General features: G+C 43.9%; 1 protein-coding gene across 1 annotated transcript in view; it reads right to left on the bottom strand.

The window, feature by feature from the left end:
• Positions 1-3737: 3737 nt before the first annotated feature.
• Positions 3738-25843, bottom strand: part of NARS2 (asparaginyl-tRNA synthetase 2, mitochondrial) — a 62633-nt gene continuing 40527 nt past the window's right edge. The window contains 5 exon segments of the mRNA XM_040426404.1: positions 3738-3941; positions 3943-4029; positions 4031-4052; positions 4423-4449; positions 25386-25483. Of these exon segments, the coding sequence (XP_040282338.1) occupies positions 3906-3941; positions 3943-4029; positions 4031-4052; positions 4423-4449; positions 25386-25483 (270 nt within the window). The 3' untranslated portion in view covers positions 3738-3905.

Genomic DNA, 25843 nt, shown 5'->3' with positions numbered 1-25843 from the left:
GGTGGGGGCTGGTGCCAGAGAAAGACCCACCCCAGGTGCCAAACATCCTAGGCACTCCACTGTCACTCCCATGATGCCTCAGGACGGTGGGCAGATGTCATGTTCTCTTTCCTCGGTGCTCACTGTCGCCACCTGCTGAGTAATGTAAGAATAACCTAGAGCAGTACGGGAAGAGACAACTGCTCTGAGGCGGGTTGTTGGTTGTAAAGCCCATTCTACCGTTGACTTTACAGAGGGGAACTCCATCCTCCTCTCCATCCCCACATCTACTGATTATGGAATTATTACAAGACACTAAATTCTGCTCCATAGGTTTATTAGGGAACGTCTCCTGCTGCTTCGGGGTGATTGCTGTTGATGGATCTTCTAGTGATTGATAATTATTAGCGGGAGACGTTCTTCTCCTTCTTCACACCCATCGGCTTAGTGACGACGACGTCTGCGCCTGTGAACTGTAAGAAATGGAGGATGAGGTTCAGTCTCAGGATTACGGCGAGTGCTGCCTCCCCGCAGCCTGGAGCGAGGTGTATAGGGGGCAGGGGGGTGATATGGCGGTACCTGGTCTTTCCTGGTGCTTATGGGCAGTCGTCCTGCGGTACGTCCTACGCCTCCTCCGAGGGGCGTTGCTGACTCTCTTCCTTCTAGGTGGCATGCTGATGGCGTGTTGGTATCTTCCTTCTAGCAAGGAGCAGATTGCAAATGGCTGCCGGGCCCCGTGCCTGGTTTATATACCCTGTGACATCACAGCTTTATGACATCACATGCTCTGTGTGGTCATTAGCCCCTCCCTATAGCCTATGACATCACAAAGCTGTGATGTCACAATGGTCAGAGGTTATATAGAGGGGCAGCCATTAGTGACTTGCTCCCTACAAAAGTAAGATACCGACCAGTCATCACCATAGCAACTAGAAGATGGCACCGATACTGGACGACAAGGAGCGGCGGGAAATGCTTCCCTCCAGAAAACAGTGCCATACCTGTCCATGGTTTGTCTATTGCAGCTTAGCTTCATTGAAATGGATGAAGCTGAACTGCAGTACCACACACACACAGGCGTGGAGTAGTTTTTGGAAGAAAGCGGCCATGTTTTTCTATTCCTGGACGCAGCACAGCAGATAGAAACTGAATAGAAGTGAAACTGTCTTTTGCAACCAATCAGAGCGCAGCTTTCATTTCATATTCTGCTCCAGAAAAATTAAAGCTGCTCTGTGATTGGTTGCTATGGGCAGCAAAGACAGTTTCACTTTCTGTCAGATTCATCCCACAAAAATGTTTATCATCTATCCACAGGACAAGTGATAAATATCGCATTGTGGGGGGTAGTTCGACTTCTGGGAACCCCCAGCAACCCCAAGAACGAGCGGTGTTGGAGTGCCCTCACTGAGCACGTTGGTCCACCGCTTCTACGGGACTGACATGATCTTGTGGATAGGTGATAACTCATTTTCCGTGTATATTTCCCATTTAAGGTGCTGGCTTCCCACTCACAGACATATGCATTCTATTATGGGAAAACCAACGATTAATAAAGGGGTTGTCCATGATTAAAAAGACATGGCTGCAGATGTCCAAAAACAGCGCCACCCCTGTCCACAGGTCGTGTCTGGTATTGCATCATCCTCTTTCATTTCAATATAAGTACTGGATGGTTGTGACGCCGTTTCTGGAAGTGTCTCATACATCTCCTCTACCTCTCATGTCTCTTTAGCGCGGCAGTAATTGCCCCTCGGACACGGTTGGCACAGATGGCGCTGTCCCTTGGTACTGACTAGCGTTTTCAGGACTTTTTCTACATCTGCACGGCCCCATGCCCGAATTGCGGACCGCAAACAGCGGGTCCGCAATATACGGGCACCAGCCGTGTGCACTCTGTATAACGGATGAGGACCCATTGACTTGAATGGGTCCGCAATCCTCAAGTTCCGGAGCGGTGCGGAAGTACTAAGGCCCTAAAAACGAGCACTGATCTACTTCTATATCATTGATCGGCACTCATTTTTATATTCACTTCGTGGCTGAGTTGCTTCGGTTCCTTCCACAATAATATCGTCACAGGTAATGGTGGAATATCTAAGAGGGACGACATTTCAGAGGGTGACTGCTGCGGTGACAGAGGTGACATCTTATTAAATGACAACGCTGAAATTCAGGGAACAAGCCTTCTTTCATAGATGTCTGTAATGGCGGACTGCATGGCTAAGGACTGGATGTTATACACCTGTGATAATGGCAGACTGCATGGTCGGGGGCTGGATGTTATACACCTGTGATAATGGCAGACTGCATGGCCAGGGCTGGATGTTATACACCTGTGGTAATGACAGACTGCATGGAAAGGGGCTGGATGTTATATACCTGTGATAATGGCAGACTGCATGGCCAGGGCTGGATGTTATACACCTGTGATCATGTCAGACTGCATGACAAGGGGATGGATGTTATACACCTGTGGTAATGGCAGACTGCATGGCTAGGGCTGGATGTTATACACCTGTGATAATGGCAGACTGCATGGCCAGGGCTGGATGTTATACACCTGTGATAATGTCAGAACTGCATGACAAGGGGATGGATGTTATACACCTGTGGTAATGTCAGACTGCATGACAAGGGGATGGATGTTATACACCTGTGATAATGGCCAGACTGCATGGCTAGTGCTAGATGTTATACACCTGTGATAATGTCAGACTGCATGGCTAAGGACTGGATGTTATACACATTTGGGAATGGCAGACTCATGTTATACACCTGTGGTAATGTCAGACTGCATGACGAGGGGATGGATGTTATACACCAGTGGTATGGCTGACTGCATGATTAGGAACTGGATGTTATTACACCTGTGGTAATGGCAGATTGCATGGCTAGGGGATGGATGTTATACACCTGTGGTAATGGCAGACTGCATGGCTACGGCTGGATGTTATACACCAGTGGTAATGGCTGACTGCATGTTAGGAACTGGATGTTATACACCTGTGCTAATGGCAGATTGCATGGCTAGGGGATGGATGTTATACACCAGTGGTAATGGCGGACTGCATGGCTAAGAACTAGATGTTATTCACCAGTGGTAATGTCAGACTGCATGGCTAGGGGATGTATGTTATACACCAGTGGTAATGGCGGACTGCATGGATAGGGGCTGGATGTTATACACCTGTGATAATGTCAGACTGCATGACGAGGGGATGGATGTTATACACCTGTGGCAATGGGTAATCTCTATTAAGAAAGCCTATAAATGAAAATAATTTAGGTGTAATTATTGATAACAGACTAAATAAAAGCACTCAATGCCAGACTGCTGCGCCAAAAGCCAACAAGATATTGGAGGTAATTTTTTTGGCATAAAAATAGTCGCATGACATGGGGTGATTTTGAGGGTAATGGCCGCACATTTTCTGGCAAAATTGGGCCACCAATTATCAATCTATTTGGAATCTCCGCCCACCACAAGGGTGTGGTTTTTAGCTATACATGACCACCTGCAACATGGGGCTGTACCTTCACTAGGTATTAAATAAAAATGGCAGCTGAACAGACCAAGCCAAATAACAATGTACCCCCTCTACTGGACTCCCATGTAGATGCCCTTTTGAAAAATACATATAGAAGATTATGGTTATGATTTTTATTTTTTTTATAAATCTACCCCCCCCAAATAAAACAATCCTATGAAACGTCTGAGGGCGGGTGCAAAATGTCCATAATATTATATGTATTTGAAATAAAGTTATGTTTTTTTATTTTTTTATTATAAATTTGGCCCAAAAAATCTGGTCCTTCATGGACAATGTTCAACAGTTCCTTGATGTTTTTGGCCATGACGTTATGGGTCTTCTCACAGACGTTCCTCGGTCTGACCATTCATCATCACGTCCTATGTCCAGGTGGTCTCATAAAAGGCATGAATAGGGAAATCTTGGAAATGGTAATGACATCTTTGATATTGTCGATTCCCAGAACGCACTGCAGGTATCGCTCAAATCCCATGCCGAAACCGCCGTGTGGAACAGAGCCGATACCGACGTAAATCTAGATACCTATGGTATGGAAAAACAGAAAGGCTGAACTGACCAGTGCCTAAGAGACCCTAGTATTCAGCAACTCTCAGAGTTTAAGTGAAGCTGTGTAGGGTGCCTAGAGTCCTGCTGAAAAGGACTCTTCAAAGGGTCAACATCAGCACAGTCCTGTCTATTAGCTGCTCTCAGCCAGTCATCATCTCTGAGAACATTACTGGTGATACTGATTGGCTGAAAAAAAGCGTAATAACAGACAGGGCACTTATCACAATGCTCCTCCCAAAGTCCTTTTCAGTGGACTCCAGGCACCAACTAAACAGGAACAAAGGGTTTAGGAGGATAACGAGAGACTCCTGTTAATGCAAGTCCTATTTATTGAATGAGAACTTACCACTGGTATGTATCTGCCAGTCCTAACCTGAAAGAGATAGAAAAGCCAAAAGGTTAGTACTTACTTTGACACTTATATACTGATTTCTAAGTCACAGCCTGCATTTTTCTGCAGAGCTGTACTCACGTTAACAAGCTTGCCGACTGTTTCCAGTAATAAACAGCAGAATAGTGAGTACAGCTCTGGAGTATAATACAGGATGTAACTCAGGATCAGTACAGGATAAGTAATGTAATGCTACTGTACACAGTGACTGCACCAGACAGAATAGTGAGTGCAGCTCTGGAGGATAATACAGGATGCTAACTCAGGATCAGTACAGGATAAGTAATGTAATGTATGTACACAGTGACTGCACCAGCAGAATAGTGAGTGCAGCTCTGGAGTATAATACAGGAGTAACTCAGGATCAGTACAGGATAAGTAATGTAATGTATGTACACAGTGACTGCACCAGCAGAATAGTGAGTGCAGCTCTGAGTATAATACAGGATGTAACTCAGGATCAATACAGGATAAGTAATGTAATGTATGTACACAGTGACTCCACCAGCAGAATAGTGAGTGCAGCTCTGGAGTATAATACAGGATGTAACTCAGGGATCAGTACAGGATAAAGCAATGTAATGTATGTACACAGTGACTGCACTAGCAGAATAGTGAGTGCAGCTCTGGAGTATAATACAGGATATAACTCAGAATCAGTACAGGATAAGTAATGTAATGTATGTACACAGCGACTCCACCAGCAGAATAGTGAGTGCAGCTCTGGAGTATAATACAGGATGTAACTCAGGATCAGTACAGGATAAGTATGTAATGTATGTACACAGTGACTGCACCAGCAGAATAGTGAGTCCAGCTCTGGAGTGTAATACAGGATGTAACTCAGGATCAGTAATATAATGTATGTACACAGTGACAGAACCAGCAGAATAGTGAGTGCAGCTCTGGAGTATAATACAGGATGTAACTCAGGATCAGTACAGGATAAGTATGTAATGTAATGTATGTACACAGTGACTCCACCAGCAGCATAGTGAGTGCAGCTCTGGAGTATAATATAGGATGTAACTCAGGATCAGTACAGGATAAGCAATGTAATGTACTGTACACAGTGACTGCACTAGCAGAATAGTGAGTGCAGCTCTGGAGTATAATACAGGATATAACTCAGAATCAGTACAGGATAAGTAATGTAATGTATGTACACAGCGACTCCACCAGCAGAATAGTGAGTGCAGCTCTGGAGTATAATACAGGATGTAACTCAGGATCAGACAGGATAAGTAATGTAATGTATGTACACAGTGACTGCACCAGCAGAATAGTGAGTGCAGCTCTGGAGTGTAATACAGGATGTAACTCAGGATCAGTAATATAATGTATGTACACAGTGACTGAAGCCAGCAGAATAGTGAGTGCAGCTCTGGAGTATAATACAGGATGTAACTCAGGATCAGTACAGGATAGTAATGTAATGTATGTACACAGTGACTCCACCAGCAGAATAGTGAGTGCAGCTCTGGAGTATAATACAGGATGTAACCTCAGGATCAGCTACAGGACTATGTAATGTATGTATACAGTGACTGCACCAGCAGAATAGTGAGTGCAGCTCTGGAGTATAATACAGGATGTAACTCAGGATCAGTGCAGGATAAGTAATGTAATGTATGTACACAGTGACTCCACTTGCAGAATAGTGAGTGCAGCTCTGGAGTATAATACGGGATGTAACTCAGGATCAGTACAGGATAAGTAATGTAATGAATGTATGTACACAGCTGACTCCACAGCAGATAGTGAGTGCAGCTCTGGAGTATAATACCAGGATGTAACTCAGGATCAGTACAGGATATGCTAATGTATGTATACAGTGACTGCACCAGCAGAATAGTGAGTGCAGCTCTGGAGTATAATACAGGATGTAATTCAGGATCAGTACCAGGATAAGTAATGTAATGTATGTACACAGTGACTCCACCAGCAGAATAATGAGTGCAGCTCTGGAGTATAATACAGGATGTAACTCAGGATCAGTACAGGATAAGTAATGTAATGTATGTACACAGTGACTCCACCAGCAGCATAGTGAGTGCAGCTCTGGAGTATAATACAGGATGTAACTCAGGATCAGTACAGGATATGTAATGTATGTATACAGTGACTGCACCAGCAGAATAGTGAGTGCAGCTCTGGAGTATAATACAGGATGTAACTCAGGATCAGTACAGGATAAGTAATGTATGTACACAGTGACTGCACCAGCAGAATAGTGAGTGCAGCTCTGGAGTATAATACAGGATGTAACTCCGGATCAGTACAGAATAAGCAATGTAATGTATGTACACAGTGACTGCACCAGCAGAATAGTGAGTGCAGCTCTGGAGTATAATACAGGATGTAACTCAGGATCAGTACAGGATAAGTAATGTAATGTATGTACACAGTGACTCCACCAGCAGAATAGTGAGTGCAGCTCTGGAGTATAATACAGGATGTAACTCAGGATCAGTACAGGATAAGCAATGTAATGTATGTACACAGTGACTGCACCAGCAGAATAGTGAGTGCAGCTCTGGAGTATAATACAGGATGTAACTCAGGATCAGTACAGGATAAGTTATGTAATGTAGCTCTAAATTATAATACATCCTCAGGATAGGTCATCAGGATCTGATCGTGGGGGTCTGACACCCGGGACACTCGCTGATCATCTGTTTGAAAAAGCTCTGTGAGCGCTGCGGCGGACTCGCAGCTTACCAATCACAGCGCCGTACATTGTATAGTGGCTGTGGTTGGTATCGCGCTCGGCCCCATTCACTTCAATGTGCAATACCAAGCACAGCAGCTGTATAATGTATGGAGCTGTGCTCGGTGAGCTGCGAGAAGGCCGCGGGCGCTCACAGGAGTGCTGGTGCCTTCTCAAACAGAAGATCAGCGGGGTTCCCGGGTGTCGGACCCCCACCGATCAGATACTAATGACCTATCCTGAGGATACCCTCCAGAAACTACACAGAGTACGAAGCCTTCGATTAGTTTCCAGTAGCATGGCTGCCTGAAACAGCTGATAGGTGGGGTGCCCATTGTTGGACCCTCAGCAATCTGATACTGAAGACCAATCTTGATGTAGCTCAGGATACCCCTTTAAGAAGGTTGAAAACTTAATTACATTAACAGGGGTGGATTAAGCCTCCATGCAGGTGTGTGGGAACTCCAGAGATCAGGGGGTCTCCTGCTGCCCTTGGCTCCTGGGCCCCTCTGACAGTGGCACCATTTCCAACTGTATCCGCGTCTCCAGGATGCAGATACAGTTGAATACGCCACCATTCACCCAATCGTTTGGCGCTAGCAGGCGTGATCAAGTGAGGGATCTGCTCCGTTTGTGGTGGGAATGTGGACTACACAAGAGTTCATTTTGAGGCATTAAAGGGGTACCATACTGAGTTGGGGGCACACATTTATTTGACGGGCGCTATGTAATACTGCATTTCTCCACTTGGGACATGATCCTGCAGTCGATACAATGCAAAGAGAAACCTGACCGGCTGATTACTCTCTACAAAACCAATAACACCCCTGGTGCTGTAAGAGTTAACTTATGTGAACTAAGGAATTCTGAATTATACTAATAAGAGATAAGATAATCATTTCATAATTAATTTTGGATTCCATTGAAGAGGCAACAAAATACAGAGCTGAACTTTCTGTAACCTCCGTATCTTAGTCAGACGATCATCACACATTCCACATGAATTAAGTAGGTCTGGTCCAATCTGTTAGTCACTGACCTCACTGACTGGCAGACGTCAGAGCCAGGAGCCTGCGCAGGGTAAACCTGAGGCCCCCGCTCTCCTCTCTTTTATAGCAAGAAAAATACATTACCCTGACCCGGCTTCGCACGGGACAGTATCCACTATAACAGTGACATCTACAGTACCCCGCCCCTTTAACAATGACCTCCACAGTGGCCTGCCTCCTTAACAGTAACATCAACAGCACCCTCCCCTTTAACCGTGACCTCCACAGTAGCCGCCACCTTTATTAGTGACCTCCATAGTACCCCGTCTCGTTAACAGTGATTTCCACAATAACCCGCCCCCTTAACAGTGACCTCTACAGAGCTCTTTTCCCTTAAAATGTGACCTCCACAACACCCCGCCCCTTAACACTGACCTCCATAGCCGACCGTCCCCTTAAAGGGGTTGTCCGAGATCAAACTCATTTTTTTTAAAGTAGCTTACTCACCATTAGTAGCCAAGTTTATGTTCCCAAGATGTTTTTAGGTAGCTTTGACACTGCTGCATTGCTCCTACAGTCCCCAACAGACTGTTTACATATCTGTTTATGTATGACATCACTTCCTGCTGCAAAGCATTGTGTGTCCCAGTGCAGCTCAGTGTAAGATCCCCTCCCTGCATCCGCCCCCCTCATACATATTCAGCCTCCTGCACATTATTCACTCCTCCATAGATCCGCCCCCCTCATACATATTCAGCCTCCTGCACATTATTCACTCCTCTATAGATCCGCCCCCTCATACATATTCAGCCTCCTGCACATTATTCACTCCTCCATAGATCCGCCCCCTCATACATATTCAGCCTCCTGCACATTATTCACTCCCCCATAGATCCGCCCCCTCATACATATTCAGTCTCCTGCATATTATTCACTCCTCCATAGATCCGCCCCCCTCATACATATTCAGCCTCCTGCACATTGTTCACTCCTCCATAGATCCGCCCCCTCATACATATTCAGCCTCCTGCACATTATTCACACTCCTCTCAATCCGCCCCCCTCATACATATTCAGCCTCCTGCACATTATTCACTCCTCCATAGATCCGCCCCCCTCATACATATTCAGCCTCCTGCACATTATTCACTCCTCCATAGATCCGCCCCCCTCATACATATTCAGCCTCCTGCACATTATTCACTCCTCCATAGATCCGCCCCCCTCATACATATTCAGCCTCCTGCACATTATTCACTCCTCCATAGATCCGCCCCCTCATACATATTCAGCCTCCTGCACATTATTCACTCCTCCATAGATCCGCCCCCTCATACATATTCAGCCTCCTGCACATTATTCACTCCTCCATAGATCCGCCCCCTCATACAATAGCTCCTGCACATTATTCACTCCTCCATAGATCCGCCCCCTCATACATATTCAGCCTCCTGCACATATCACTCCTCCATAGATCCGCCCCCTCATACATATTCAGCCTCCTGCACATTATTCACTCCTCCATAGATCCGCCCCCTCATACATATTCAGCCTCCTGCACATTATTCACTCCTCATAGATCCGCCCCCCTCATACATATTCAGCCTCCTGCACATTATTCACTCCTCCATAGATCCGCCCCTCATACATATTCAGCCTCCTGCACATTATTCACTCCTCCATAGATCCGCCCCCCTCATACATATTCAGCCTCCTGCACATTATTCACTCCTCCATAGATCCGCCCCCCTCATACATATTCAGCCTCCTGCACATTATTCACTCCTCCATAGATCCGCCCCCTCATACATATTCAGCCTCCTGCACATTATTCACTCCTCCATAGATCCGCCCCCTCATACATATTCAGCCTCCTGCACATTATTCACTCCTCCATAGATCCGCCCCCCTTATACATATTCAGCCTCCTGCACATTATTCACTCCTCCATAGATCCGCCCCCTCATACATATTCAGCCTCCTGCACATTGTTCACTCCTCCATAGATCCGCCCCTCATACATATTCAGCCTCCTGCACATTGTTCACTCCTCCATAGATCCGCCCCTCATACATATTCAGCCTCCTGCACATTATTCACTCCTCCATAGATCCGCCCCCTCATACATATTCAGCCTCCTGCACATTATTCACTCCTCCATAGATCCGCCCCCCTCATACATATTCAGCCTCCTGCACATTATTCACTCCTCCATAGATCCGCCCCCTCATACATATTCAGCCTCCTGCACATTATTCACTCCTCCATAGATCCGCCCCCTCATACATATTCAGCCTCCTGCACATTATTCACTCCTCCATAGATCCGCCCCTCATACATATTCAGCCTCCTGCACATTATTCACTCCTCCATAGATCCGCCCCCTCATACATATTCAGCCTCCTGCACATTATTCACTCCTCCATAGATCCGCCCCCTCATACATATTCAGCCTCCTGCACATTATTCACTCCTCCATAGATCCGCCCCCTCATACATATTCAGCCTCCTGCACATTATTCACTCCTCCATAGATCCGCCCCTCATACATATTCAGCCTCCTGCACATTATTCACTCCTCCATAGATCCGCCCCCTCATACATATTCAGCCTCCTGCACATTGTTCACTCCTCCATAGATCCGCCCCTCATACATATTCAGCCTCCTGCACATTATTCACTCCTCCATAGATCCGCCCCCTCATACATATTCAGCCTCCTGCACATTATTCACTCCTCCATAGATCCGCCCCTCATACATATTCAGCCTCCTGCACATTATTCACTCCTCCATAGATCCGCCCCCTCATACATATTCAGCCTCCTGCACATTATTCACTCCTCCATAGATCCGCCCCCTCATACATATTCAGCCTCCTGCACATTATTCACTCCTCCATAGATCCGCCCCCTCATACATATTCAGCCGCCTCACATTATTCACTCCTCCATAGATCCGCCCCCCTCATACATATTCATCCTCCAGCCTCATATTCCTCCCCCATAAACTCCTCCTTGCAAATGGCAACCAGGACGCCGTTGCGAAAGTCCGGATGTTAGAGAGAGGGAGCTCCCTCCCTCTCAACCCTGCCGCTCCCTCCCTCTCAACCGCGGCATCTACGGGGTTAAACACCCCAGATCAGTGCCAGCACCGATTTGGGGCGTTGGAGACGAGTGTTAGCTGTAAATTACCGCTAACACTCTCTCTGCAGATGTCAGCGGCTCCAGGAGCGGAGGAACATCGGGGCGATCGAGGACAATGGGGGCCCATACATGAGGGGGGATTTATTTGATGACCGGCACTGGGGCACATATGAGGGGGCTTTTTATTTTATAAATAAAGGGAACTGGGGGCACTTACTCGCTTTCAGGCAGCGATCTCCACTCTGAGTGGAGATTGCAGCCTCAAACCAGCATTTTTACAGTACCGCACTCCAATTGGAGTGAGCGTGGGCAAGGGATCACTCTGATTGGTCCCTTGTTGGCACCCGGTGACGTCACCGGACTGGAGGGGGCGGAGCTTAGCAGGATCTCGGCCAGGCTAGTTACCGCCCCTCCAACACTTTTGCATAATTAGCTAGGCTGGCAGTTACGTCACCGGGTTCCCTGAGCAGCGGAAGAGGAAGCTTTCCTCCTCGTCAAAGGACCCGGTACGTCACTAAGTGAGAGAAAACCTTCACTTCCGGCAGAGAATTTATTGGAGCAAAAGGGGGCATTAGAAGTAAGTTCATCAGGTAGGACATGGGTGTTGTTGATGTGGGTGACACTGCAGTACTATAGGACAAAGGTCCCAAATCCCGGACAACCCCTTTAACTGTGACCTCCACAGTTCCCTGAACAGAGACCTCCACAGAGCCCGCTGCTTTAAGTGACCTGCACAGCATCCCACCCTCTTATCAGTGACCTCATAGTATTTCCTATGGAGCCCTTGCCTGTAATAGGAAAGTAGTGAAATCATCATAGACTTCAATGCAAGTGCATTGAAGTCTATGATAATAGCAATCAGATGATTGCATATTATATGGGAACTAAAAAAAAATGTAAAAGAAAAAAAATAAAAAGTTTAAAAAAAATAAAGAAAAAAAAACATAAAAATTCAAATCACCCCCCTTTTCCCAAAATAAAAAAAAATAAAAAAAAATACACATCATGGGTGTCGCAATGTGCGAAAACGCCCATAGTATAAAAATATATTCCCCATACGGCAAACGTCATACACACCCCAGAATGGTATCAATGAAAAGTTCAGATCGCCCCGCAAAAAATGAGCCCCCATACAGCTCCGTACACATAATCACAAAAAAGTTTTAGGGGTCAAAATATGGAGACAAAAAAAAATAAAACAGATTTTTTTCCCACTTTTAATTTTTTTTTATCACTATCAAAACTAAGAAAAACTATACATATAAGGTATCGCCGGATTTGTACTGACCTGTAAAATAAAAGTAACTGGTCAGTTTTATTGTACATCGAATGTCGTAATAAAAAAACCCCATAAAACTGTGGTGGAATTGCTTTTTTTTTTTACCCCATTTTTGGAATATATATATATATACACACACCTTATTTTTTGCCCCATCTCTTGGGGTGAATACTAATGAGCGCTTCCATTATGGAAGTGCTCATTAGTACCGGAGGATCGGGAAGTGGTGAAGGTTCTGTACTCACCACTTCCTGGTCCTCAGCTGTCGGCTGCGCACAGCTCGAGGGCGCGCTGGAGATGAGGAGCGGTGGCGTCCAGAGCAGGAGGCGTAAGTGTTTTTTTATTTTATTTGATGTGCTCTGTGTCATGGGGGCTGTAATATGGCAATGGGGGCTGATATGATGTCTGAATGGGGGTCTTATTAATAGTGGGGGTCTGATTGCTGGCCTGATCTGAGGTCTATTGAAAAATATTTTTCTTATTGTCCTTTTCTAAAACCTAGGTGCGTCTTATGGGCCAGTGCGTCTTATAAGGCGAAAAATAAGGTATATACACACAGAGGAGTCCAAACATACCTAAGAACACAGCACAGATTCATATTCTCCTACCCTAAGAGGAGGTGAGAGACAACTGCTTGAAGCAGATTCACACTCCGTAAGTACAATGGACACTACATTAGGGTTGCACTGGGTATCGAATTATCGAAACGCAATCGATACTGTTGTACCCGCATCGATTCGATACTGGGATTTAACTCTTTTTTTTTTTTCTTCAACTTTGTATTTATTAAACTATTTTTATATCAATGTAGTACAATTTACAGCGAAATTCTCCACATATATCAGTACATGGTGTAATATCCAAAATATAGGATAATATATTTTTGACTTATAAAAGAAATGAATGATGTGAACGCACTTCTCATGAATAAAGAGAAAGAAATAAGAGAGGGGGGGGGAGAGAAAAATAAATAAATAAATAAATGAGATAAGTACCTAATAGTTCTCTCTATCGGACTATAAGTGCAAATCAGCATGATGAACATCCCATAGGGACCAGATCTGCAAAAATGCGTCTACCTTCCCCCGAGCCAAGGCTGTATAATATTCTAATGAACGTACCTCCTGAATACGGGAATAATAATCCGCCTTATGGGGGGGGGGGGGGGGCAGTTATTTTCCAAAAGAGGGCTATTAGACATTTAGCCGCAGTGAGAAGATGTAAGAGCAGCCTGGAGACGTGACCTCTCATCTTCCTAGGTGGGACATTCAACAGGTATGTGAGTGGGTCTAACTTCACCGAATATCCCGTATCACAGAAGCCACCATACTCCAAAAGGACCTAGTAGATTTTGAGTCGCAATGTCAGCTGGGTGACCCCAAATCATAGCTCCCATGTGGACCGGGGCCACCCAGAGCCTCTCTATCTCTGTCCATTTATTAAAGGAGTGTAATGTAGTCCAAGAAGCTAAGTGTCTAAGATGCGTGGCATAATAATAAAGAGCTATGTCCGGTAACGAAAGGCCTCCTTGTGTTTTCTTAGAAGTTAGTACCGTCTTAGCAATACGATGTCGCTTATTATGCCATACAAACGTAAGAAAGGCAGATTGGATTTGGCGCAAAGTCCCCACCGGCACTCTAACTGGAAGCGTCTCAAACAAGTAAAGCAATTTAGGCAGGACCGACATCTTGATTGCTGCAATACGACCCAGTAAGGATATATGCAGGGGCCTCCACTTATTGAGAAGCGTATTGATGTTCGCTATTACCGGGGGAGGGGGTAAATTTGCTTCATACAAAGCAGGGTAGTTCGGAGTGATATGAACCCTTAAGTATTTTATAGAACGGTTTTGGCAAGAGTATTTAAAAGAGTGTTGTAGGGCCGTCAGCGTTCGCGGGGGAATATTCAGTTTTTGTGCTATTTATTTTATAACCTGAAAGCCTACTATAGTCAGCAATAGTGGCGTGTGGATTAGGGAGCGAGACGATTGGATTCGTTAATGTCAAAAGGACATCGTCTGCAAACAAAGATATAGTAAATGGTCAGTCCTTTATTTGAATGCCTTTGATGTCTGGGTTTGTCCGGATCCGAGAGGCCAGAGGTTCAATACTCAGTACACATAGAAGCGGAGACAGGGGACATCCCTGTCGGGTGCCATTTTTAATAGGGAATATAGAGGAGCATGCATGGGGCAGATTGATACGTTCAGTAGGAGTCGAGTAAAAACCTCTAAGTGCCTGTAAAAATGGGCCCGCAAACCCAAATCTCTGCAAAGTGTGAAACATAAAAGACCATAGGGGTGGGCGATATAGGCGATATGCGATATAAATTTGTGCCACGATATGGATTTTGTGCATACCGCCGGAGCGCGATATGACCACGGAGCGGTAGTGAATGATCGCGCTCTCGGCGCGCACCATGTTCTCCTGAGCCGGCACAGTGGAGAAGGAGGAAGTCCCTCCCCACTGTGCGCGGCTGCCGCTGGCCACTAATAAGAACAGAGTAGGAGGAGGAGGGGAGGGACTGTGGCCACTGCGCCACCAATGAAGGCCTGAATACCAACGTAGCGTTCATGTGTCGGCCATATCCCGGCCCCTATGACTGTACGCTGCGATCCGCCGCAATTAACCCCTCAGTTGAGGGGTTAATCGCGCGGATCACAGCGTCCTGTTAGAGGTCGGGTGCCGGGAATGCTCTTCAGTCTCTGCATTGGTGGCAGCGGGCAGTTCCGATAGGAGTCCCAGCAGTGTAATGCTGGGGCTCCGATCGGTTACCATGGCAGCCAGGAGTCACACTACTGAAGTCCTGGCTGCCATGGTATGTTAGTGAGCAGCATTATACTCACGTGCGCCGTGGCGCGCCTTCTTCTGTCTGTGCGGCGCATTGCTAATGCTTAGCATTAGCAATGCGCCGCACAGACCTGTGAGAAGAAGGAGCGCCCGGCGGCCACGGCGCACTTGAGTATAATGCTGCTTACTAACATACCATCGCAGCCAGGACTTCAGTAGCGTGACTCCTGGCTGCCATGGTAACTGATCGGAACTGCCCACTGCCACCAATGATGGGGGGGAGGAGGGGGGCCCTGTGGCCACTGCCACCAATGATTAATATTGGGGAGGGAGGGGGGGTGGGTTTGAGTTACCAGAGGGGGCTGATAAGGGAGAGGCTGGGGGGCTGATCAGAGGCTGGGGGGCGGATCAGAGGCTGGGGGGCTGATCAGAAGCTGGGGGGCACATGAGAGGCTGGGGGGCTGATCAGAGGCTGGGGGGCACGAGAGGCTGGGGTGCGGATCAGAGGCTGGGGGGCTGATCAGAAGCTGGGGGGCACATGAGAGGCTGGGGGGCTGATCAGAGGCTGGGGGGCACATGAGATGCTGGCTGCCATGGTCAGCTCCCTGCTGTTGTGTGCACAAAGCACATGGCAGCAGTGAGAGTGTAAAGTCCTATTCACCCTAATAGAGCTCTATTAGGGTGATAATGACAAGGGTTCTAGCCCTTAAGGAGGCTAATAGTTATTAAATAAAAAGTAAAAAAAAAAAAAAAAGTTTAAACACCACACCCCCCCCAAATATAGAAAACAATATATCGCAATATATATATCGCATATCGCACATGCTTAAAATTATATTGCAATATAGATTTTAGGCCATATCGCCCACCCCTAAAAGACAAGCTAAGGCGGTCGAAAGCTTTTTCTGCGTCCAGGCTGAGAAGTAAAGCTTCCATCGACTCCCTATTGACTGCATCAACCAGGTCCACCACTCTTCTTGTGTTATCTCCCGCCTGGCAGAACTGGACAAACCCTACTTGGTCCTTATGGATTAACTGGGGAAGCCAGCAGCTCAGTCTATTCGCTAGTAGATTGGTAAAAATCGGAAGATCTGAGTTTAGCAAACTAATCGGACGATAGCTAGCACATTCTGAGGGATCCTTTCCAGGTTTTGGTATGACTGTTATAGTAGATTGAAGCATGATCTGCGGTATTGGTTCTCCCGCTAGAAATGAGTTAAATAAAGAGGCCATATGTGGGAGCAAAATCTCAGCATATGTTTTATAGTAGTGATATGTGAGACCATCAGGCCCCGACGCTTTATTTCCCGGTAGATCTCGCACTACTTCTTCTAGTTCCTCCAATGTAATCTGCTGATTTAGGTGTGTTAAAGCCTCTTGGGAAAGAGTAGGCAGAATACAAGCAGACAATATTCGTCTAGTACTTGGGACCTTGTCTCAAGGTTTTTAGGAAGCTCTGAAGGGAGGGAGTACAAGGAAGTATAATATGATTGGAAAATGTTAGCAATTTTCTCAGGGTCGAAATATTGAGTGCCCGACGTATCTTTTATAACCTGGGGAGTTGTTGTAGCTTTGCGGTCCCGTAACTGCTTTGCTAATAGCGTATGGGGTTTATTGCCAAATTCAAAGAAACGTTGTCTAGAATATCTTAGAAGCTTCTCTGTTTTTATTAAGTGTAATATTTTTTAATTGGTTCCTAAGGTCTAGTATCCTCTTGAGCAAGCGCTTTGATGGTCTAGTGGCCAGGTCTTGATCTGCCTGATGCAACTCTGCCATGTATTTTCTGTAGTGACTAGCTCTGTCTTTTTTAACCTTAGAAGCTGTTGAGATGCAACATCCTCGAAAAACTGCCTTATGGGCCTCCCATAATGTCCCAAGTGAGGAAACCGATGATTCATTAGTCTGAAAGTAGTTGATTAGGTGGATTGTCAGTTCCTCTCTTGAAGCTACATTGGACAAAAGGGTTTTGTTTAACCGCCAATGAGTGCGTTTCGAGAATGAAATCTCACAATTCAAATCTATGGTTAATGGGGCATGATTTGACCAAGTGATAGGCCCTAATGCCGCTGAAGACAACGCTCGAAGAGTCAATAGATTGCCAAAAAAATAAGTCAATTCTAGTGTGTGTTTGAGGTGGGTGGGAAAAAAAGGAATATTGTCGTGCAGTGGGATTATCAATTCTCCATAGATCGTAAAGAGAATGGGCGTGTATAAGCTTACGAAAGTTTCTAGCCAGACGGGAAGAAGGAGTGGGGTGTAAAGCGAGTCTGTTGGTCATGTCTGAAAAGTGGACATTAAAGAGGACCTTTCACCGATCCTGACATTGTGAACTAAGTATCATGACATATACAGCGGCGCCCAGGGATCTCACTGCACTTACTATTATCCCTGGGCGCCGCTCCGTTCTCCCGTTATGCCCTCCGGTATGTTCGGGGACTTGGTTATAGTAGGCGGAGTCTGCCCTTGTTCTGCTGGGCGTCTCCTTCTCCTAGGCTGTAGCGCTGGCCAATCGCATCGCAGAGCTCACAGCCTGGGAGAAAAAAACTCCCACGCTGTGAGCTCTGCGATTGGCCAGCGCTACAGCCTAGGAGAAGGAGACGCCCAGCAGAACAAGGGCAGACTCCGCCTACTATAACCAAGTCCCCTAAGTCTCCGCCTATTATAACCAAGTCCCCGAACATACCGGAGGACATAACGGGAGAACGGAGCGGCGCCCAGGGATAATAGTAAGTGCAGTGAGATCCCTGGGCGCTGCTGTATATGTCAGGATACTTAGTTCACAATGTCAGGATCGGTGAAAGGTCCTCTTTAACCACCTCAGCTCTCCTAGCTTAAACACCCTTAATGACCAGGCCACTTTTTACACTTCTGACCTACACTACTTTCACCGTTTATTGCTCGGTCATACAACTTACCACCCAAATGAATTTTACCTCCTTTTCTTCTCACTAATAGAGCTTTCATTTGGTGGTATTTCCTTGCTGCTGACATTTTTACTTTTTTTGTCATTAATCGAAATTTAACGAAATTTTTGCAAAAAAATGAAATTTTTCACTTTCAGTTGTAATTTTTTTTTTTAAAAAACTACATTTCTATATAAATTTTTCTCTAAAATTATTGTTCTACATGTCTTTGATAAAAAAAAAATGTTTGGGTAAAAAAAAAAATTGTTTGGGTAAAAGTTATAGCGTTTACAAACTATGGTACAAAAATGTGAATTTCCGCTTTTTGAAGCAGCTCTGACTTTCTGAGCACCTGTCATGTTTCCTGAGGTTCTACAATGCCCAGACAGTAGAAACACCCCACAAATGACCCCATTTCGGAAAGTAGACACCCTAAGGTATTCGCTGATGGGCATAGTGAGTTCATAGAACTTTTTATTTTTTGTCACAAGTTAGCGGAAAATGCCGATTTTTTTTGTATTATTATTTTTTCCTTACAAAGTCTCATATTCCACTAACTTGTGACAAAAAATAAAAACTTCCATGAACTCACTATGCCCATCACGAAATACCTTGGGGTGTCTTCTTTCCAAAATGGGGTCACTTGTGGGGTAGTTATACTGCCCTGGCATTTTAGGGGCCCTAATGCGTGAGAAGTAGTTTGAAATCAAAATGTGTAAAAAATGCCCTGTGAAATCCTAAAGGTGCTCTTTGGAATGTGGGCCCCTTTGCCCACCTAGGCTGCAAAAAAGTGTCACATATGTGGTATCTCCGTATTCAGGAGAAGTTGGGCAATGTGTTTTGGGGTGTCTTTACACATGCCCATGCTGGGTGAGATAAATATCTCTGTCAAATGACAACTTTGTATAAAAAAATGGGAAAAGTTGTCTTTTAGAGAGATATTTCTCTTACCTGCAGTTCCGCGTCTCGCGAGATGACGCGTATATGCGTGACTCTGCCTGAGTGAGCCGCCTCCGGAACGCGATCCTGCGTTAGGCGGTCCGGAGGCAGAGTTATGGTATGTCTTTAAGATTGACAAAACAGAGGAGAGGAAAGTAATCTGACCTGAGTTAGGTGAATATATATTGCATAAAGTTACTTTCATGCCAGACAAGGTGCCACGTAGGATGAGGTAGCGACCCTGTGTATCAACCTCTGTCTCTTCAACCTGTAAAGGGCATGTTCTAGCTATTAGTACAACTAGAGTTGTGCCTAACAAGACTCCATACTAATAAAGTGCTATGTAATCCCTCAACAGTAAGGACGTAAAGTAAGGCGGAATAAACTGATACTTAATCAACTGTCCAACAATTGTGTGAAGCATCTGGACAGCCTTCAGTTCCTGAAGTCTCTGTCGATGATTTCAGACGTCGCTTGTGGGAGGCGACCGTAGACCAGGTCGGCGGGAGCGGAGGGAGATCTGTCGGGGGTTTCCCAGTCGGGCAAAGATGGAGGCTGAATGCCCAAGTGAGAGCAAAATTCCCATAGATCCATCTTGATAAGGTGTGATGTTGGGCGATCAAGAATAGTGTTAAAAAGATGATGTAGTATTGCAGTAACATCTTCACTTTCTTGGGATTCGGGAACCCCTCTCACTCTGATATTATGGCGTCTGCCTCTGTTGTCTAAGTCCTCAACATGTCTTTGTAGGTCACGTATAAGAAGGGACTGCGTGGTAGTGCGTTCTTGGATATGGCATATCACTGATCTAGCTGCATTGCGATCTTCCTCCAGCTGGTTAAGGCAAGCGCCTATAGTTTGGACGTCTTTTCTGATGATCGCCACTTCGGCTTAAAGTGCTTCTTTAACTTCTGATAATAGGGCTTTAAAGTCCTGTTTCGTCGGAAGCTGTTGTATATGGGACCACCAGTCAGGTGGGGGAGATCCAGGGGCGTCTGGGGTGGCTGAACTTGAGGATGAGGACGACCAAAGTCTTGAAGGCGATCTAGACCGCAAAACCGGCGGTATGTCCGAGCAATCTGCAAGATGAAGCATGGGCATCTCCTCAGGTGTAGGGTTTGCATTTCTCCTATGCTGAGAGGCTCTCTGCGGCAATGGGCTTTGCTGTGATAGCTCAGAGGCATATTTAACATGGGGTGAGAAAATCCCTGAAGGGGGGGGCAGACACAGATGTCCCCCTCAATAAAGGCAGAAGTTCATGCTCATTATCAGTGCCTGGCCTATCTGGTGCCAAAGGTGTTAATGGCACCTGCATTGACGGCAAAGATATGCCTTCTGGCTGGGAATGTAAGAGCGGGCTCTGAGGAGTGTTCTCAGCGGAGGGTAGAGGAGAGTGCGGCGCTGCTTGGCGGGGGCCTATGCTCGTCTCCTACCTTATCCAGCCTCGTGGTCTCAAACTGCTGCCGTACCTCCACATTCGGGAGGAGGACTTCCTCCATGGAAGGGGATCTGGTCTGGTTCATATTCCGTGCTCCGTCAAGTATAGGGAGCAACACAGGAACCGGGAGGGAAATCGGCTGCGAGAGGAGTGCTGTCCCGCTTCTGAGCTGCGTGGCGTAGGGACCAGTGTAAGATCCTATTCACCCTAATAGAGCTCTGTTAGGCTGAATAGGACAAAAGATCCAGATTCTAGCCCCTAAGGGGGCTAATAGTTAATAAATAAAAATAAAGTTTAAATAACCTCCTTTCCCAATTTTACATATAAAATATATAAATAAACATATTAGATATCGCCACGTCCGAAAGGGATGATTTTATAGTAGGGGCCCTGGGAATGCAGAGTGTGCATCATTGTGACTTTGCACAGGATGAGGAATTAGGCGACCCTTCCACTAATTACATGAGTGTTGTGCCTCTCGTTACCATCATCTCTCCCCATAAATAAGGCTGGAAATACTTTTCTCATTGGAGTCAGCTGTGTGGTAATAAAAGCCAGTGTGACATGTGAGGCCGTCATCTGGACATGATTTGGAAACTTAATAAATGTACATTAAATGATTTGAGCGAGAGATAAAAAATAGCACAGAAGCCGAGTCATGGCTGAGTGCCCCAACCCTGGTGAGGAGGAGGAGGGAGGAGGGCCGCACCTTGCATGTGCATTTGTAGAATGTGTCCAGAAAGTATAAACCCACTATGGTGCTGCGTGTGAGTAGTCCACCTGCTATACTGCAACACAGGTGACACCCCCGGATGTGTCAGGAGGTAGGTAGGTAGACACTGCTCCTATGTACAAGAATATAACTACTATAATACTGCTCCTATATACAAGAATATAACTACTATAATACTGCTCCTATGTACAAGAATATAACTACTATAATACTGCTCCTCTGTACAAGAATATAACATCATAATACTGCTCCTATGTACAAGAATATAACTACTATAATACTGCTCCTATGTACAAGAATATAACTACTATAATACTGCCTCCATGTACAAGAATATAACTACTATAATACTGCCTCCCATGTACAAGAATATAACTACTATAATACTGCCTCCTATGTACAAGACTATAACTACTATAATACTGCTCATATGTACAAGAATATAACTACTATAATACTGCTCCTATGTACAAGAATACAACTACTATAATACTGCCTCCTATGTACAAGAATACAACTACTATAATACCGCTCCTATGTACAAGAATATAACTACTATAATACTGCCTCCTGTGTACAAGAATATAACTACTATAATACTGCCTCCTATGTACAAGAATATAACTACTATAATACTGCTCCTATGTACAAGAATATAACTACTATAATACTGCCTCCCATGTACAAGAATATAACTACTATAATACTGCCTCCCATGTACAAGAATATAACTACTATAATACTGCTCCTATGTACAAGAATATAACTACTATAATACTGCCTCCTGTGTACAAGAATATAACTACTATAATACTGCCTCCTATGTACAAGAATATAACTACTATAATACTGCTCCTATGTACAAGAATATAACTACTATAATACTGCTCCTATGTACAAGAATATAACTACTATAATACTGCTCCTATATACAAGAATATAACTACTATAATACTGCTCCTATGTACAAGGATATAACTACTATAATACTGCTCCTATGTACAAGAATATAACTACTATAATACTGCCTCCTATGTACAAGAATATAACTACTATAATAGTGCCTCCCATGTACAAGAATATAACTACTATAATACTGCCTCCTATGTACAAGAATATAACTACTATAATACTGCTCCTATGTACAAGAATATAACTACTATAATACTGCTCCTATGTACAAGATATAACTACTATAATACTGCTCCTATGTACAAGAATATAACTACTATAATACTGCTCCTATATACAAGAATATAACTACTATAATACTGCTCCTATGTACAAGGATATAACTACTATAATACTGCTCCTATGTACAAGAATATAACTTCCATAATACTCCTCCTATGTACAAGAATATAACTACTATAATACTGTTCCTATGTACAAGAATATAACTACTATAATACTGCCCCTATGTACAAGAATATAACTACTATAATACTGCTCCTATGTACAAGAATATAACTACTATAATACTGCTCCTATGTACAAGAATATAACTACTATAATACTGCTCCTATATACAAGAATATAACTACTATAATACTGCTCCTATGTACAAGAATATAACTATTATAATACTGCCTCCTATGTACAAGGATATAACTACTATAATACTGCTCCTATGTACAAGAATATAACTACTATAATATTGCTCCTATATACAAGAATATAACTACTATAATACTGCTCCAATGTACAAGAATATAACTACTATAATACTGCTCCTATGTACAAGAATATAACTACTATAATACTGCCTCCTAGGTACAAGAATATAACTACTATAATACTGCCTCCTATGTACAAGAATATAACTACTATAATACTGCTCCTATGTACAAGAATATGACTACTATAATACTGCTCCTATGTACAAGGATATAACTACTATAATACTGCCTCCTATGTACAAGAATATAACTACTATAATACTGCTCCTATGTACAAGAATATAACTACTATAATACTGCTCCTATGTACAAGAATATAACTACTATAATACTGCTCCTATGTACAAGAATATAACTACTATAATACTGCCTCCTATGTACAAGAATATAACTACTATAATACTGCTCCTATGTACAAGAATATAACTACTATAATACTGCTTCTATGTACAAGAATATAACTACTATAATACTGCTCCTATGTACAAGAATATAACTACTATAATACTGCTCCTATGTACAAGAATATAACTATTATAATACTGCTCCTATGTACAAGAATATAACTACCATAATACTGCTCCTATGTACAGAAATATAACTACTATAATACTGCTCCTATGTACAAGAATATAACTACTATAATACTGCCTCCTATGTACAAGAATATAACTGCTATAATACTGCTCCTATGTACAAGAATATAACTACTATAATACTGCTCCTATGTACAAGAATATAACTACTATAATACTGCCTCCTATATACAAGAATATAACTTCTATAATACTGCCTCCTATATACAAGAATATAACTTCTATAATACTGCTCCTATGTACAAGAATATAAGTACTATAATACTTCTCCTATGTACAAGAATATAACTACTATAATACTGCTCCTATGTACAAGAATATAACTACTATAATACTGCCTCCTATGTACAAGAATATAACTACTATAATACTGCTCCTATGTACAATAATATAACTACTATAATACTGCTCCTATGTACAAGAATATAACTACTATAATACTGCCTCCTATGTACAAGAATATAACTACTATAATACTTCCTCCTATGTACAAGAATATAACTACTATAATACTGCCTCCTATATACAAGAATATAACTTCTATAATACTGCTCCTATATACAATAATATAACTACCATAATACTGCCTATATGAAGAGGACTACGTAGAGTTACTGACTGCAGTAAACCTGGATAGCAGTGGGGGCTATAAAGCAGTTGTAATGGCTGTCACCCAGCTCTCCCACATACAGATACATTTCCAGGTCAGCCGCTTTCTCGGATGATTTTATAGTAGGGGCCCTGGGAATGCAGAGTGGCATCAATGTGACTTTGCACAGATGAGGAATTAGGCGACTTCCACTAATTACAGAGTTGTGCCTCTCGTTACCATCATCTCTCCCATAAAATAAGGCTGGAAATAACTTTTTCTCATTGGAGTCAGCTGTTCGGTAATAAAAGCCAGTGTGACATGTGAGGCCGTCATCTGGACATGATTTGGAAAGTTAATAAATGTACATTAAATTAATTGAGCGAGAGATAAAAATAGCACAGAAGCCGTGTCATGGCATTTGAATTCGTAGAATGTGTCAGAAAGTATAAACCACTATGGTGCTGAGTGTGAGAAGTCCACCTGCTATACTGCACACAGGTGTCACCCCCGGAAGTGTCTGAGGTAGGTAGGTAGACAGATAGAACATAGACAGATGGATAGATATGAGATAGATAAGAGATAGATAGATAGATAGATAGAAGATAGATAGAAGATAGATAGATATGAGATAGATAGATAGATATGAGATAGATAGATAGATATGAGATAGATAGATAATAGATAGATAGATAGATAGATAGATAGATAGATAGATATGAAATAGATAGATAGATATGAGATAGATAGATAGATATGAAATAGATAGATAGATAGATCTAAAACAGGCGTTGAAAATGGTAAATGATCGGGGCCTGCTGGCCTGTCCCTTTCCCCGCCCAGTAGACAGGTGTGAGCAGGGAGAAGTTGCAGATTGCGGCACAACATACCTTTGCACCGCAATTTGCGACCCGGAATACGCCTAATTTAGTGATCGCCACAGTGCTTCGTAATAATATTCACCCCCTCTCTTAGATGTCCCTCATTATTGTACATTTGTGACTGAAATGTGTCTGAATTGAAGCAAAGACCACAGGTTACCAATATCTGCGTCTATCTACGTAAACGTCTAATAGTTCAGAATATCCAGTAATTTGTCACAAGAATCTATATAAAATCAAATAAATTACGTGTCCAGACGTGACTGCAGGATGTGAAGTCTCTCTTCTCTCAGGCTCCCACCGAAAAGCTCTCCGATCCCTGGAACGAGCAGATCCACAGCGGCCACCTGCGGTAGACAATGAGATGGGGCTCAGTGCCTCCTCCGCCGCGCATCCCTTATACTATCATCCCTTGTGATAGTGACATTCCTCTCCTGCTGTCATACATTTTTGGCTATTTGTTTAATGGATCTGCTAAACAGATGATAACAACGTAAAACCAGCCTTAATCCCTGTGCTGCCAAGAGTTTGGAAAGAATTTTGACATACGATACCTCCTAAAAATGCAAATGCAGGATGTGCAAAACTTGTACATGTCACATGTCCGTATCACCAGAACAGAAGAAATTAAAAATCTCCATCTGGATGACACTAAACATTCCAGTCCACAAATGTCCTGATTAAGCACAGGGGGTGATTACATATGC

This window comes from Bufo bufo, chromosome 3, assembly GCF_905171765.1.
Source record: "Bufo bufo chromosome 3, aBufBuf1.1, whole genome shotgun sequence".
Lineage (NCBI taxonomy): Eukaryota > Metazoa > Chordata > Amphibia > Anura > Bufonidae > Bufo > Bufo bufo.
This window is presented reverse-complemented; position numbering and strand designations above follow the sequence as displayed.